Consider the following 17,570-nt stretch of genomic DNA (forward strand, 5'->3'; position numbering starts at 1 on the left):
TATGCTGCTGCTGCTACTGCTAAGTCGCTTCAGCCATGTCCGACTCTGTGTGACCCCATATATGGCAGCCCACCAGGCTCCCCATCCCTGGGATTCTCCAGGCAAGAACACTGGAGTGGGTTGCCATTTCCTTCTCCAATGCATGAAAGTGAAAAGTGAAAGTGAAGCCGCTCAGTTGTATCCGACTCTTCGCGACCCCATGGACTGCAGCCTACCAGGCTCCTCCATCCATGGGATTTCCCAGGCAAGAGTAGTGGAGTGGGTTGCCATTTCCTTCTCCAGTGTGTGTGTGTGTGTGCGTGTGTATAAAATTCCCTTTGTTATACAGCAGAAACTAACACAACATTGTAAATCAGCTATACTCCAATATATTTTTTTTAATTAAAAGTTAAAGAAGTAACAATTTTACTTGGAAAGCAAAAATCAGCTTCATGTGTATTGTATGACTGAAGAATATATTATACATCTTCTGGAAGAATTTGACTTGATCATTTACAGTAGAGCACAAATATCTAGTAACCTGAACACCCATGTTTTCTAGACATAGTCATTTTCTCTATTGGCTTATCTTTGTAAAATAATTTTTTCTAACCATTCAGTTTGGATGATTTTATGAAATCATGAAATTTATCAACTCAGTGACTTGCTTTTCAATATAAGATCATTTTTATTCACACCACTTCATTGCCTCCAGTTGTCCTTTAGTATTTCTCAAGTCTCCGTTTCCTTTTATCTATAAGCCCTATCATTGGGAATGTGGTAAGAGAAGTTAAATATACAAATGTCTGAATTCATCCACGATGGCTGGACTTTTACTTTTTTTGAGTGTTTAAAATGGTAGAAAGTTATATCTCCATTTTTACCAATATATCAGTTATTAACTCTATAGTGCTATACTATGATTAAAATGTATCTAGCTAACTGGACACTTCTGAAAAAAAAGTCAAGGGAGATCGAAAAAAGGAAAGAGAATACCTTTGTACAATTTTTTTGTCTGCCCCAAAGCACAGTTCCATGCATTTGATGAATTGAAATATTGCATTACTGAAGAAATCCTTCAATAGCCAGATGTATGTTACTGGATGTCAGTGTCTTTTCCAACACATAACAATGAGAAGAATTGGTCTTCATGTTTTTGTAATCTTTGTGATTTTTAATTTGGATAGGATCGTGGCATACTCATTTTTGGATAATGCTAGACTACAACAGGAGCAACCTTCAACTTACCACCTTCCTGCTACTTGGCATTCCAGGGTTGGAGGATGCCCATCTATGGATCTCCATCCCCTTCTGTCTGGTCTACCTACTGTCACTGACGGGAAATGTTGCTCTTTTATTAATTATCAAGACAGATCGCAAACTGCATGAACCTATGTACCTCTTTCTATGCATGCTGTCAGTTGCTGATTTGATGCTTACTTCTTCTACACTTCCCAAGATACTCAGTCTCTTCTGGTTCAATGACAGAGAGATCTACTTTGAAGCCTGCCTTACTCAAATGTATTTTATCCATTCTGTATCTACTATGGAATCTGGGTTTATCTTGGCCATGGCTTTTGACCGATTTGTAGCTATCTGCCACCCCCTAAGACATTCCACTATCTTAACACCCACAGTGATTGTAGGCTTGGGTTTGCTTATTGTCTTCAGAGGAGCTGTACTTCTCAGTCCACACCCCTTTCTACTAAGATGGCTTTCCTACTGCAAAACTAATGTCATCTCCCATACTTACTGTGAGTTTATGGCCCTGATAAAGCTGGTTTGCTCTGAGACCAAGATTCGTAGAGCCTACAGCCTAATTGTGGCATTCCTGACAGGAGGATTGGATTTCATACTGATCATCTGTTCTTATGTCCTTATTCTTTTCACAGTGTTTAATCTCCCATCCAAAGCTGCCCGCCTCAAGACCTTGAGTACCTGTGTCTCTCATGTATGGGTCATTTTGGTGTTTTATACACCAGCTTTTTTCTCTTTTCTCACTCATAGGTTTGGTCACCACATTGCTCCACCTGTCCACATTTTTATAGCCAATATATACTTTCTCATTTCACCCATGATGAATCCTATTATTTATGGTGTTAAAACCAAAAGAATCAGGGACGGATTCCTTAAATTCTTAACAATCAAATGTGTTCAACTTTGCAGTTTGTGAGTCCCCAGATCATCAACAGAGATAAGGGTTTTATTAAACAGGAAATGTTGCAAATGAATCAGCATTACCTTGAAGTGAAAAACTTTTCAGCTAAATCTTGGATTCATACAAGCTAGAAAGTTTGGTAAGTATATTGATTTCAGTGAGATTAGCAAATGTCAAAGATACATAGAAAGTAAAAAAATTAGAGCAAAATGTTTAATTTTTATTATTTTTCTTTCCAAGCTAGTATTTGGTATAGTCTTTGGGACTTGTTAAGCCATGCCAGTTTATATCAAAATAATTTTAATTTTAATCAGGTCCAATATATCTTCTTTTCTTGTATGTATCAGGGTTTTGGTGTCATATCTAAGAAATTTATTGGCTAACTTTGGGTTGTAAAGATTTTCTTCTAAAATTTTTTCAAAAACCTTATGTTGTCTAGGTGTAAGAATTAGAGTGAGGTTTATCTGTGCTAGAGGAATAAACCTCAGTCTAAATTCCCCTTTATGTAACAAAAGTTTTCTAATGTCTACTCTATCCTCCTTAATCAAATATAGTTACATTTAAAAGAATACATAATACCCAAGTAGTAATATAAGTGTAAAACTAGCAACATATATACTTGTGTATGACAGCACTAGGTGATATAATAAGTAGCCCTTTTACCTATGTATAGAATAACTGTAAATATGAAAATTATAAATATCAGTGAATTTTGGTATATTTCACTGATTACTCAGATACCATGAGAAATGTTATTGTTGCTGTTGGTGTAATTTTCAAAAATATTTAATAACTTCTGATAATAGTCTTAACAAACAATATACACCATTCTTTTGAATAGTTATATTTCTATAATATCAAGTACATATTTGCTTGTTAAAACCATACAAAGTAATTTCTGATTATTAGTAAAGCAAAGTGAAAAAAATCTACATTCATAACAGCAAATACAAGCAAGGTGAAATTCTGTATTCAGAATATTATATAGGCTTTTTTTTTAATTTTATTTTATTTTTAAACTTTACAATATTGTATTAGTTTTGCCAAACATCGAAATGAATCCGCCACAGGTATACCCGTGCTCCCCATCCTGAACCCTCCTCCCTCCTCCATCCCCATACCCTCCCTCTGGGTCGTCCCAGTGCACCAGCTCCAAGCATCCAGTATCGTGCATCGAACCTGGACTGGCGACTCGTTCCATACATGATATTATACATGTTTCAATGCCATTCTCCCAAATCTTCCCACCCTCTCCCTCTCCCACAGAGTCCATAAGACTGATCTATACAAAAGTGTCTCTTTTGCTGTCTCATACACCGGGTTATTGTTACCATCTTTCTAAATTCCATATATATGCGTTAGTATACTGTATTGGTGTTTTTCCTTCTGGCTTACTTCACTCTGTATAATCGACTCCAGTTTCATCCATCTCATTAGAACTGATTCAAATGTATTCTTTTTAATGGCTGAGTAATACTCCATTGTGTATATGTACCACCGCTTTCTTATCCATTCATCTGCTGATGGACATCTAGGTTGCTTCCATGTCCTGGCTATTATGAACAGTGCTGCAATGAACATTGGGGTACACGTGTCTCTTTCCCTTCTGGTTTCCTCAGTGTGTATGCCCAGCAGTGGGATTGCTGGATCATAAGGCAGTTCTATTTCCAGTTTTTAAAGGAATCTCCACACTGTTCTCCATAGTGGCTGTACTAGTTTGCATTCCCACCAACAGTGTAAGAGGGTTCCCTTTTCTCCACACCCTCTCCAGCATTTATTGCTTGTAGACTTTTGGATCACAGCCATTCTGACTGGCATGAAATGGTATCTCATAGTGGTTTTAATATCCAGTTGCATATCTGAAATTTCTCTCATATACAGGATATTTTGTGGAGGGTAGGAGGTTGGGAGGAATTATTCTATGTATTGGAGGTTTCTTTCTGGTTTATAGTCACTAAATCCAGTAATGTCTCTTAAATACTTTGATGACAATAACAAAACACAAAGAGAAATTTCCAAGATAGTCCCTAAAGATCACTATCACCTCTGTTAGGTATCAATCACTGATAGAATTGTAGTGCTAGTTATAGTATCTGAGTCATAGTAAGCACATCACAAATATTGGCTACTCTTGTTACTAGTATAGTTATTGAAAATAGAGTGGGTAATGTATAATAAGAGAATCCCCAGTGACAAACATTTTTGTTATCTTATTTATTATGAGGCCTGAAATAAAACATATTTTCTTTTTAACTAATAGGGAGAAAATTACATTCTCTAACCAGTTCTACTCAAGTAGTAAATTTAAGATACAGTGGAAAACTCAACAGATGACATTCCAAATTTGAACCTGAGTAATTAAGTACCAAACCAAAAAATAAACCCATAGAATTAGCTGAATTAGTTAAAATGCCATATTCTCTGGGCCACCATAAATTTAACTTCTGTATGTCTCTGTACTTGTTTTAACACTGCAGTGGATAGCTTCTGGGCATGAGAAAAGCAGTACTAGAAGTAGTTCTGACCTTTGTGCCCAAGTCTCAGAGGTTTTTGACTGTACTTAGAATGATATAGTTAAAAATTTAACTCTCACCTATACAAATAGGTGTGTATGATGTGTAAGATCCCTTTTAGTCTAAGTCTGATATGGTTTACAAAAATGTACACAATATATTTTCTAAGCACAAGACAAACTCTTGTTTTGATTTCATTTTCTCCCTTTATGGACAATGAAATTCAAGATGCAATTAAGGAATAACTGTCATATGTAAATGATAATGTTGTTGTTGTCATTATAAACTATATTTCATGTTGAAAATAGAGTGGCTTTATGACATAACCATCATCAGTCCGGTTCAGTTCAGTTTCTCAGTCATGTCTGACTCTTTGCACCCTAATGGATTACTGCACGCCAGACTTCCCGGTCCATCACCAACTCCCGGAGCTTGCTCAAACTCATGCCCCTCGGGTCAGTGATGCCATCCAACCATCTCATTCTCTGTTGTCCCCTTCTCCTCCTATCTTCAAAAGTACTAGTTTTTTGGCACTCAGCTTTATTTATGGGCCAACTCTCACATCCATACATGACTACTGGAAAAACCATAGCTTTAACTATATGGACTGCCCTCAGTCTTTCCCAACATCAGGGTCTTTTCAAATGAGTCAGCTCTTCACGTCAGGTGGCCAAAGTATTGGAGTTTCAGCTTCAACATCAGTCCTTCCAATGAACAGCCAGGACTGATATCCTTTAGGATGCACTGGTTGGATCTCCTTGCAGTCCAAGGGACTCTCAAGAGTCTTCTCCAACACCACAGTTTAAAACCATCAATTCTTCAGGGCTCAGCTTTCTTCACAGCCCAACTCTCACATCCATACATGACTACTGGAAAAACCATAGCTTTGACTATATGGACTTTTGTCAGCAAAGTAACATCTCTTCTTTTTAATATGTTGTCTAGGATTGTCATAGCTTTTCTTCCAAGGAAAAATAGGTGTATATATATAAATAGGTACTTAGAATAGAAATTCACAATAACAAGGCTTTGGATATATGATGATTGTATATATCTACACATGTATATCTTTTTTTTTTTTTTTAGTTAATTTCCCCTTTATTTATTTTTTTTTAATTTTTTATTCCTTTATTTCTCATGTGTTCCCCATCCTGAACCCTCCTCCCTCCTCCCTCCCCATACCATCCCTCTGGGTCGTCCCAGTGCACCAGCCCCAAGCATCCAGCATCGTGCATTGAACCTGGACTGGCATCTCGTTTCATACATGACATTTCACATGTTTCAATGCCATTCTCCCAAATCTTCCCACCCTCTCCCTCTCCCACAGAATCCATAAGCCTGTTCTATACATCAGTGTCTCTTTTGCTGTCTCGTATACAGGGTTATCGTTACCATCTTTCTAAATTCCATATATATGTGTTAGTATACTGTATTGGTGTTTGTCCTTCTGGCTTACTTCACTCTGTATAATAGGCTCCAGTTTCATCCACCTCATTAGAACTGATTCAAATGTATTCTTTTTAATGGCTGAGAATGTATATCTTTTAAAATTGCTCTCAAAAATGATTATTAGTTTTCTCTATGTAAGTCTTATCTCTATATGTATTTTGTATAATATGTCTTGATGAATACTTTATACTTAAGCTATTTTAAATGACATGAGACTGCAATAACCCTTTGAGTGAAATTGACAACTGTCATCTAGATGAAAATAGTATTGGCATAAAAATAGGTAGTTGAAGGACAATTTCCAAAATATTGACGCATGAATCAAAACATGATGAATTTCATGCAACCAGAATCTTACTATTTAACAAACCTGTACATAGATGTTACTGTTGACATAGAGAACAACATTGTCATCACCTTTTCAGGAATTCCATTACATTTTTTACTTAGTCCCACTCTTCTTCACTCACCTTCAGTGACAAAAAGCAGAATAATCAATTGCAAGTCAAAACACAAATTACAGGAACAAGATGGCAGAGTAGGTGGATGTGAAGTACCTATCTCTCCACGGATACATCAGGAATACACCTTCAGACACGGAAGTGCATACCGAACACCAGCTGAGAGTGGACAGTAGTACCTGACCAGTGGAAAATAATATATCAGATCAGATCAGTCGCTCAGTCATGTCCAACTCTTTGCAACCCCATGAATCGCAGCACACCAGGCCTCCCTGTATATCACCAACTCCCAGAGTTCACTGAGACTCACGTCCATCGAGTCAGTGATGCCATCCAGCCATCTCATCCTCTGTCATCCCCTTCTCCTCTTGCCCCCAATCCCTCCCAGCATCAGAGTCTTTTCCAAAGAGTCAGCTCTTCTCATGAGGTGGCCAAAGTACTGGAGTTTCATCTTTAGCATCATTCCTTCCAAAGAAATCCCAGGGCTGATCTCCTTCAGAATGGACTGGTTGGATCTCCTTGCAGTCCAAGGGACTCTCAAGAATCTTCTCCAACACCACAGTTCAAAAGCATCAATTCTTCAGTACTCAGCCTTCTTCACAGTCCAACTCTCACATCCATACATGACTACAGGAAAAACCATAGTCTTGACTAGATGAACCTTTTTGGCAAAGTAATGTCTCTGCTTTTGAATATGCTATCTAGGTTGGTCATAACTTTCCTTCCAAGGAGTAAGCGTCTTTTAATTTCATGGCTGCAGTCATCATCTGCAGTGATTTTGGAGCCCAGAAAAATAAAGTCTGACACTGTTTCCACTATTTCCCCATCTATTTCCCATGAAGTGATGGGACCAGATACCATGATCTTCGTTTTGTGAATGTTGAGCTTTAAGCCAACTTTTTCACTCTCCACGTTCACTTTCATCAAGAGGCTTTAAAATAATATATAGAACCATACAAAACTTGGTAGGACAAAGTAATTAGGGGGAGAAACAGGACTGTTAGTAGGATTGGACCTGACCTCAGCGGATGGGGGAACTGAAGCAGGGGTCTGATCCTCACATCAGGGCAATTGTCTGAGTCAGAGGAGAAACATTTAAGACAGAAACAGCTCACATGTGGCAGCTTAAGTGAAAATCAGACAGTCCTTGCTGCAGCCATACATATTCCCTCGGACAGGGACAGTGATGCATGTCCCCAGAAAGCACAGTGGCTGGGAGCTGGAGTTTAGGGATTATGGAACAATCCCAGGGTGAGGGCTGCTATTGACTGCAGAGAGATGAATCAAAGGGATGTGAGGGTGGAGATTATGGTGGGAAATGCCTGTTTAAGAAAGCTAGGCAGCCATGGGTGCAAGGCAATAATGCTGAGTCTCACAGAGCGGATGTAGCCATCACCATAGCCTCTCTCTCTACACACAAGCATCAGCAGCTGAACAATAGAGAGGCTGGTCCATCAAACATGATATGCACTGAACTACAGAGTAGGACCCCACCCAGAGTGCTCCTTTATGTGCCTGACGTGCTGAACAACAGAGAAGGACCCCAGGCAAGGGAGCCCTCTAAGTGCCTGAATGGGCAGAACTACAGAGAAAGTCTGGCCAAAGAGGCCATGTAATTGCCAGCTACAAGAGGCTTGAAGAAAGACTCTGATAGGGCCATAACTCCTGTGGCACAGCAGTCCATGTCCCTGCAAATTTGGCACTGCCAGGGTCCCCACAAGCCAAGCAGCTGCGCCACCTTCATTCTCAACTCTCACTGGGGCAGAACTGCCACAGGCAATAAAAGTCTTAAGTATATCCATGCAGGGAGGGGGTTTTCCAGACAAGAGTACTGGAGTGTATTGGCCAGTGCTGGTTGCCATACCCTTCTAGAACACTGTATTTCCTGCTGCCCTAGCCGTCAACTCCCCTGAGTACCTCGTGCCTCCAGAACCCCTGCAAGCCAAGCAGCTGCACCACGACCATCCCTGGCTCTCACAGGGGCAGACCCAAGTCCTCCAGGGCAGCCTCATGAGCAAAACCCCAGTGGACAACCCACATGAACAAGTGGAAATAAACCACAACTAAAACCCAGAGGCAGTGTGGCTAAGCAAGAAGACCCAAAACCTTCCCACCAGCTGTACAAGCTACAGATTAAATCCACATGATAGACTAGGCAGACTCTGTGTCTGTGGAATATATAAAAGGACACTGAGAGCTCCCACAAAAGAAAGTGCACTAATTATGATAGCTGTAGACATTGGAGGCAAGAACACACTGGAGCAGGACCGATTTAGAATCTGAGCTGCCTCCATAGCAGGTCCAGAGATCAACAGTGTTGGAGGGCATCCTAGGGAGGTAAGATGGACTGTAACTCCCAGCAGTGCCAGCACTGACTCAAGAAAAGCATTTATTATTCTTAGGTTTTGACTTGTTCTATAGAGTCTTTAGAATTTTTTTTTTCTTTCTTTCTCCGCCCCCCAACCATTGAAGTTGTTAATTTTATTGGCACTATGAAATCTAATTAAGCTTTAGGATTTTTTTTTTTTAATCAGTCACACTTTTTATTGTTGATATAAACCTCTGCCTCTATGCTGGGCTTCTGCAGTTCTGTGGAGTTTTCCTTTTTTTTTTCCCTTTTCTCTTTAAATTTTAACATTTAAAACGTATTTTTTTTTCTAAATTCTTTCCTTTGTTTGCTTTTCCTACTGTTCTTTTCCCCTTGCAGTTAATCTTTAATGTATATAATTCTTCTTTATCTAACTATAACTTTGCATATCTATTATTTATTTCTTTTCTTTCTTTCCTTCCCTCTCAACATATTTGTCAGTTTTATTTTCATTGCTTTATTCCCAATTGGTACCTTGCTTTAGTTTTGTTTTCCAGTTTGTGCTTTAGTTAATTTTGTTCTGATAGATATAATTTTTGGTTTCCTTTGTACTCTGGGTCAATCTATTGTACTTTATTTTTCTTGGACTGTATGAATATGTATATGTGTATATTCAGTCACATTTTTTATTGTTGTTATAAACCTCTGCCTCGACTTGGACTTTTGCAGTTCTGTGTAGTTTTTTTTTTATTATTATTATTATTTCTTTTACTTTTCTTCTTCCATTTTTTTTTCTTTTCTCTTTTTATGGTTTTAATTTTTAACTTAAAAAAAAAGCCTATTATTTTTTTCTACATTTATTATTTTGTTTGCCTTTCGTATACTTTTTTCCCTTTGCAGTTAATCTTTAATGTATATAAATCTTCTTCATTTACCACTATTTAACTTTGCATATCTATTATTTATTTCTTTTCTTTCCTCTCAACGTATTTGTTAGTTTTGTTTTTGTATTCATTGTTTTTTTCCCCCACTTGGCAACTTGCTTTAGTTTTGTTTTCCAATTTATGTTTTACTTAGTTTTGTTCTTAACTGATTAATATAATTTTTTATTTCCTTTGTTTCCTGGATAAGTCTACTATACTTTATTTTTGTTGGACTGTTTTGACTTCACTCATGGGTGTAAATGTATATATTCCATTATTTTAATTATTCCTGATTTTGTAACTGTCATTTGTCTGGGGTTCATCCTTGGCTTCTCATTTTTGGATATTAGTTTTATCTCATTTAATGCCATAAGAAACCACTTATGTAATCTTCATTCCTGACTGGAGATCAAGCCCTGGGCCTCTGGAGTGGGAGCACTGACTCCAAGACCCTAGATTACCAGAGAACTAACCCTAGGGAGTATCAAATAGTGAGAACTCACACAAAGGAAGCCACGTGAATACAAGACCAGACATCACCAAACCACCAGTAGCACCCTGTGCAAGACTCCTCATTTAAACAATAAACAAACAAAAATACTAACCGAATCATCAGCAGACAGGATTACCACCTCACTCAGCCTTGCCCATCAGAGGAAAAACAAAAAAAAAGTAGAAAAAAAAATCAGCACAAATCTCATCATATATGAAGTTAACACAAAAAACTGGATCAACTTTCAGTTCAGCTCTGTTCAGTTGCTCAATCATGTCCAACTCTTTTCGACCCAATGAATTGCAGCACACCAGGCCTCCCTGTCCATTACCATCTCCTGGAGTTCACTCAGACTCACGTCCATCGAGTCAGTGATGCCATCCAGCCATCTCATCCTCTGTCGTCCCCTTCATCTCCTGCCCCCAATCCCTCCCAGCATCAGAGTCTTTTCCAATGAGTCAACTCTTCGCATGAGGTGGCCAAAGTACTGCAGTTTCAGCTTTAGCATCATTCCTTCCAAAGAACACCCACGGCTGATCTCCTTCAGGATGGACTGGTTGGATCGCCTTGCAGTCCAAGAGACTCTCAAGAGTCTTCTCCAACACCACAGTTCAAAAGCATAAATTCTTTGGCACTCAGATTTCTTCACAGTCTAACTCTCACATCCATACATGACCACTGGAAAAACCATAGCCCTGACTAGACGGATATTTGTAGTCAATGTAATGTCTCTGCTTTGCAATATGCTATGTAGGTAGGTCATAACTTTTCTTCCAAAAAGTAAGTGTCTTTTAATTTCATGGCTGCAGTCACCATCTGCAGTGATTTTGGAGCCCCCCAAAATAAGGTCTGACACTGTTTCCTCATCCATTTGCCATGAAGTGATGGGACCAGATGCCATGATCTTCATTTACTGAATGTTGAGCTTTAAGGCAACATTTTCACTCTCCTCTTTCACTTTCAGAGGCTTTTGAGTTCCTCTTCACTTTCTGCCATAAGAGTGGTGTCATCTGCATATCTAAGGTTATTGATATTTCTCCCGGCAATCTTGATTCCAGCTTGTGTTTCTTCCAGCCCAGCGTTTCTCATGATGTATTCTGCCTATAAGTTAAATAAGCAGGGTGACAATATACAGCCTTGAAGAACTCCTTTTCCTATTTGGAAACAGTCCATTGTTCCATGTCCAGTTCTAACTGTTGCTTCCTGACCTGCATACAAATTTCTCAAGAGGCAGATCAGGTGGTCTGGTATTCCATCTCTTTCAGAATTTTCCACAGTTTATTGTGATCCACACAGTCAAAGGCGTTGGCACAGTCAATAAAGCAGAAGTAGATGTTTTTCTGGAACTCTTTTGCTTTTTCCATGATCCAGCAGATGTTGGCAATTTGATCTCTGGTTCCTCTGCCTTTTCTAAAGCCAGTTTGAACATCTGGAAGTTCATGGTTCACGTATTGTTGAAGCCTGGCTTGGAGAATTTTGAGCATTACTTTACTAGTGTGTGAGATGAGTGCAATTGTGCGGTAGTTTGAGCATTCTTTGGCATTGCTTTTCTTTGGGATTGGAATGAAAATTGACTTTTTCCAGTCCTGTGGCCACTGCTGAGTTTTCCAAATTTGCTGCCATATTGAGTGCAGCACTTTCACAGCATCATCTTTCAGGATTTGAAACACCTCAACTGGAATGCCATCACCTCCACTAGCTTTGTTCGTAGTGATGCTTTCTAAGGCCCACTTGACTTCACATTCAGGATGTCTGGCTCTAGGTGAGTGATCATACCATAGTGATTATATTGGTCGTGAAGATCTGTTTTGTACAGTTCTTCTGTGTATTTTTGCCACCTCTTCTTAATATTTTCTGCTTCTGTTAGGTCCATACCATTTCTGTCCCTTATCGAGTCCATCTTTGTAGGAACTTGAAGAGATCTCTAGTCTTTCCTATTATGTTGCTTTCCTCTATTTTTTTTTTTTTTTTTTTGCTTTCATCGCTGAAGAAGGCTTTCTTATCTCTTCTTACTATTCCTAGGAAATCTGCATTCAGATGCTTATATCTTTCCTTTTCTCCTTTGCTTTTGGCTTCTCTTCTTTTCACAGCTATTTGTGAGGCCTCCCCAGACAGCCATCATGCTTTTTTGCATTTCTTTCCATGGAGATGGTCTTGATCCCTGTCTCCTGTACAATGTCACGAACCTGCATCCATAATTCATCAAGCACTCTATCTATCAGAACTAGTCCCTTAAATCTATTTCTCACTTCTACTGTATAATCATAAGGATTTGATTTAGGTCATACCTGAATGGTCTAGTGGTTTTCCCTACTTTTTTCAATTTAAGTCTGAATTTTGCAATAAGGAGCTCATGATCTGAGCCACAGTCAGCTCCCGGTCTTGTTTTTGCTGACTGTAGAGAGTTTCTCCATCTTTGGCTGCAAAGAATATAATCAATCTGAATTCAGTGTTGACCATCTGGTGATGTCCATGTGTAGAGTCTTCTCTTGTGTTGTTGGAAGAGAGTGTTTGCTATGACCAGTGTGTTCTTTTGGCAAAACTCTATTAGCCTTTTCCCTGCTTCATTCGGTATTCCAAGGCCAAATTTGCCTGTTACTCCAGGTGTTTCTTGACTTCCTACTTTTGCATTCCAGTCCCCTATAATGAAAAGGACATCTTTTTTGGGTGTTAGTTCTAAAAGGTCTTATAGGTCTTCATAGAACCGTTCAACTTCAGCTTCTTCAGTGTGAGTGGTTGGGGCATAGACTTGGATTACTGTGATATTGAATGGTTTGCCTTGGAAACAAACAGAGATCATTCTGTCATTTTTGAGATTGCATCCAAGTACTGCATTTCGGACTCTTTTGTTGACCATGATGGCTACTCCATTTCTTCTAAGGGATTCCTGCCCACAGTAGTAGATATAATGGTCATCTGAGTTAAATTTCCCATTCCAGTCCATTTTAGTTCACTGACTCCTAGAATGTTGACGTTCACTCTTTCCATCTCTTGTTTGACCACTTTCAATTTGCCTTGATTCATGGACCTGACATTCCAGGTTCCTATGCAATATTGCTCTTTACAGCATCAGACCTTGCTTCTATCACCAGTCACATCCACAACTGGGTACTGTTTTTTCTTTGGCTTCATCCCTTCATTCTTTCTGAAGTTATTTCTCCACTGATCTCCAGTAGCATATTGGGCACCTACTGACCTGGGGAGTTCCTCTTTCAGTATCCTATCATTTTGCCTTTTCGTACTATTCATGGGGTTCTCAAGACAAGAATACTGAAGTGGTTTGCCATTCCCTTCTCCAGTGGACCACATTCTGTCAGACCTCTCCACCATGCCCTCCCATCTTGGGTGGCCCTACAGGGCATGGCTTAGTTTCATTGAGTTAGACAAGGCTGTGGTCCTAGTGTGATTAGATTGACTAGTTTTCTGTGATTATGGTTTCAGTGTGTCTGCCCTCTGATGCCCTCTTGTAACACCTACCGTTACTTGGGTTTCACTTACCTTGGACATGGGGTATCTCTTCACGGCTGCTCCAGCAAAGCGCAACCGCTGCTCCTTACCTAATATTCTCCAGGGTAGACCCCATCTTGGATCACAAATCAAACCTCACTAAATTTAAGAAAATTGAAATCATATCAAGCATCTGCTTTGACCACAATGGTATGAGACTAGATATCACGTACAAGAAAAAAGCTATAAGAAACGCAAACACATGGAAATTAAGCATCACGTTTCTAAATAACCAACAAGTTACTGTAGAAATCAAGAGGGAAATCAAAAAATTTCTGGAAACAAATGACAATGAAAACATGACAACTCAAAAACTGTGGGATGCAGCAAAAGCATTTCTAAGAGGGAAGTTTATAGCAATACAATCCTACCTCAAGAAATAAGAAAAACATCAAATAGACAACCTAACTTTACATCTAACAAATTGGAAGAAGAACAATGACAACAACAAAAAAAAATAGTAGAAGAAAAGAAATCATAAAGATCCGAGCAGCAATAAATGAAAAAGAAATGAAACAACACTAAACATGAATAAAAGTAAAAATTGGTTCTTTAAGATAAACAACATTGAAAAGCCTTTAGCCAGACTCATCAAGAAAGAGAGAGAGAACAATCAAATTAACAAAATTACAAATGAAACAGGAGAGGTTACAACAGACAATGCAGAAATACAAAGGATTATAAGAAACTATTATGAACAACCATATGGCAATAAAATGGATAACATGGAAGAAATGGACAGATTCTTACAAAAATTCAACCTTGCAAGACTGAACCAGGGATAAATAGAAATCATGAACAACCCAACTACAAGCACAGAAATTGAAGCTGTGATCAAAAATCTAACCCCCCCCCCCCAACCAACAACAACAAAAAAGCCCGGGACCAAATGGCTTCACAGGAGGATTCTATCAAACATTTAGAGAAGAGTGAATGCCTATCCTTCTAAAACTCTTTCAAAGAATTGCAGAGGAAGGAACAATTCCAAACTCATTCTCCAAGGCCACCATCACCCTGATACCAAAACCAGATGAGACAACACACAAAAAGAAAACTACAGGGCAACATCACTGAAGAACATAGATGCAAAAATCCTCAACAAAATTTTAGCAAGCAGAATTCAGAAACACATCAAAAAACTCATACATCATAATCGAGTTGGGTTTATCCCAGGGATGCAAGAATTCTTTAATATATGCAAATCAATCAATGTGGTACACCATATTAAAAAATTGAAAGATAAAAATAATATGGTAATCTCAATAGATGCAGAAAAAGCCCTTGACAAAATTCAGTACCCATGTATGATGAAAATTCTTCAAAAAATGGGCATAAAAGGAACCCACCTCTACATAGTAGACACAGTAAAGGCCATATATGATAAGCCTACAGCAAACATTACTCTCAATGGTGAAAAACTGAAAACAGTCCACCTAAGATAGGAAAAAGACAAGGGTGTCCACTTTCACCACTATTACTCAGCATAGTTTTGGAAGTCCTACGTACAGCAATCAGAGAAGAAAAAGAAAGAAAAGGAATCCAGATCAGAAAGAAGTAAGGCTCTCACTATTTGAAGATGACATGATACTGTACATAGAAAACCTTAAAGATAGAATCAGAAAATTACTAGAGCTGATCAGTGAATTTAGCAAAGTTGCAGGATACAAAATAAATACAAAGAAATCACTTACATTTCTATATACTAACAATGAAACATCAGAAATGAAATTAAGGAACCAATTCCATTCACCATTGCAACAAAAAGAATTAAATATCCAGGAATAAACTTACCTTAGGAGACAAAAGAACTGTACACATAAAATTATAAGACACTAATGAGAGAAATCAAAGATGACATAAACAGATGGAGAGATATTCCATGTTCCTGGGTAGGAAGAATCAGTATTTTGAAAATGACTATACTACCAAATGCAATCTACAGATTTTCAATGTGATCCCTATCAACTTACCAATGGCATTTTTCACAGAACTAGAACAAAAATGTCACAATTCATACGGAAACACAAAGACCCCAAAATAGCCAAAGCAGTCTTAAGAAAGAAGAATGGAGCTGGAGGAATCAACCTTCCTGACTTCAGATTATACTACAAAGCTACAGTCATCAAGTCAGTATGGTACTGGCACAAAAGGAGAAATGTAGACCAATGGAACAAGATAGAAAGTTCAGAAATAAACCCATGCACCTATGAGTACCTTATTTTTGACAAAGGAGGTAAGAATATGCAATGGAGCAAAGCCAGCCTCTTCAATAAATGATGCAGGGGAAAACTGGACAGCTACATGCAAAAGAATGAAAGTAGAACACTTCCTAACACCATACACAAAGATAAACTCAAAATGGATTACAGACCTAAATGAGAGACCAGAAACTACAAAGGTCTTAGAAGAAAACATAGGCAGAACACTTGATGACATAAAACAAAGCAAGATCCTCTGTGACCCACCACCTAGAGTAATGGAAATAAAAACAAAAGTAAACAAGTGGGACCTGATTAAACTTAAAGGCTTTTGCACTCCAAGGAAACTATAAGCAAGGTGAATAGACAGCCCTTGGAATGGGGGAAAATAATAGTAAATGAAACAACTGACAAAGGATTAATTTCCAAAATATACAATCAGCTCATATAACTCAATACCAGGAAGACAAACAACCCAATCAAACATGGGGAAAAGACCTACACAGACATTTCTCCAAAGAAGACATACAGATGCCTAGCAAACACATGAAAAGATGCTCAACATCACTCATTATTAGAGAAATGCAAATCAAAGCCTCACACCAGTCACAATGGCCATCATCAAAAAGTCTACAAACAATAAATGCTGGAGAGGGTGTGGAGAAAAGGGAATGCTCTTGTACTGTTGGTGGGGATGTAAACTGATATAGCCACTATGGAAGATGGTATAGAGATTCCTTATAAAACTAGGAATAAAAGCACAATATGACACAGCAATCCCACTCCTAGGAATATAACCTGAGGAAACCAAAATTGAAATATACACCTGTATTCCATTGTTTATTGCAGCACTATTTACAACAGCTGGAGCCTGGAAGCAACCTAGATGCCCATCCACAGATGAATGGATAAAGAAGTTGTGGTGCATATACACAATGGGGTATTACTCAGCCATAAAAAGAACACATTTGAGTCAGTCCTAATGAGGTGGATGAACCTAGAGCCTATTATACAGAGTAAAGTAAGTCAGAAAAAGATAAATATCATATTCTAAAGTATATATATACAGAATCTAGAAAAATTGTTCTGAAGAATTTATTTACTGGGCAGCAATGGAGAAACAGACATAGAGAATAGAATTATGGACATGGGGAGAGGGGAGGAGAGGATGAGATGTATGAAAAGAGTAACATGGAAACTTACATTATCATATGTAAAATAGATAGTCAATGCGAATTTTCTGTATGACTCAGAAAACTCAAACAGGGGCACTGTATCAACCCAGAAGGGTGGGATGGGGAGGGAGATGGGAGGCAGGTTCAAAAGGGAACAGATATATGTATACCTATGACTGATTCATGTTGAGGTTTGACAGAAAACAACAAAATTCTGTAAAGCAATTATCTTTCAATAAAAAAATAAATTTAAAAATATATAAATTATGAAAAGGAAATACTTGAGTTATACACTTAGAAGATTCTAATAAAGGCCAAAGTAATTCCTTACTAACCTTTTCGTAATTTCAGTTGGTACCCTGAGAGAAGTACAAGATAAAAGTTAGCCTGCTAGAAGTTTTCCACT

General features: G+C 38.3%; 1 protein-coding gene across 1 annotated transcript; it reads left to right on the plus strand.

Moving 5' to 3' along the window:
- Nucleotides 1-1,192: 1,192 nt before the first annotated feature.
- Nucleotides 1,193-11,248, plus strand: OR52S27 (olfactory receptor family 52 subfamily S member 27; the record flags this gene model as incomplete). Its single annotated transcript, XM_015470739.2, has 2 exons — nt 1,193-2,113; nt 11,234-11,248. Coding segments are annotated over exons 1-2 (936 nt in total), but the record flags the coding sequence as incomplete, so codon positions are not given.

This window comes from Bos taurus, chromosome 15, assembly GCF_002263795.3.
Source record: "Bos taurus isolate L1 Dominette 01449 registration number 42190680 breed Hereford chromosome 15, ARS-UCD2.0, whole genome shotgun sequence".
NCBI classification, from domain to species: Eukaryota; Metazoa; Chordata; class Mammalia; order Artiodactyla; family Bovidae; genus Bos; species Bos taurus.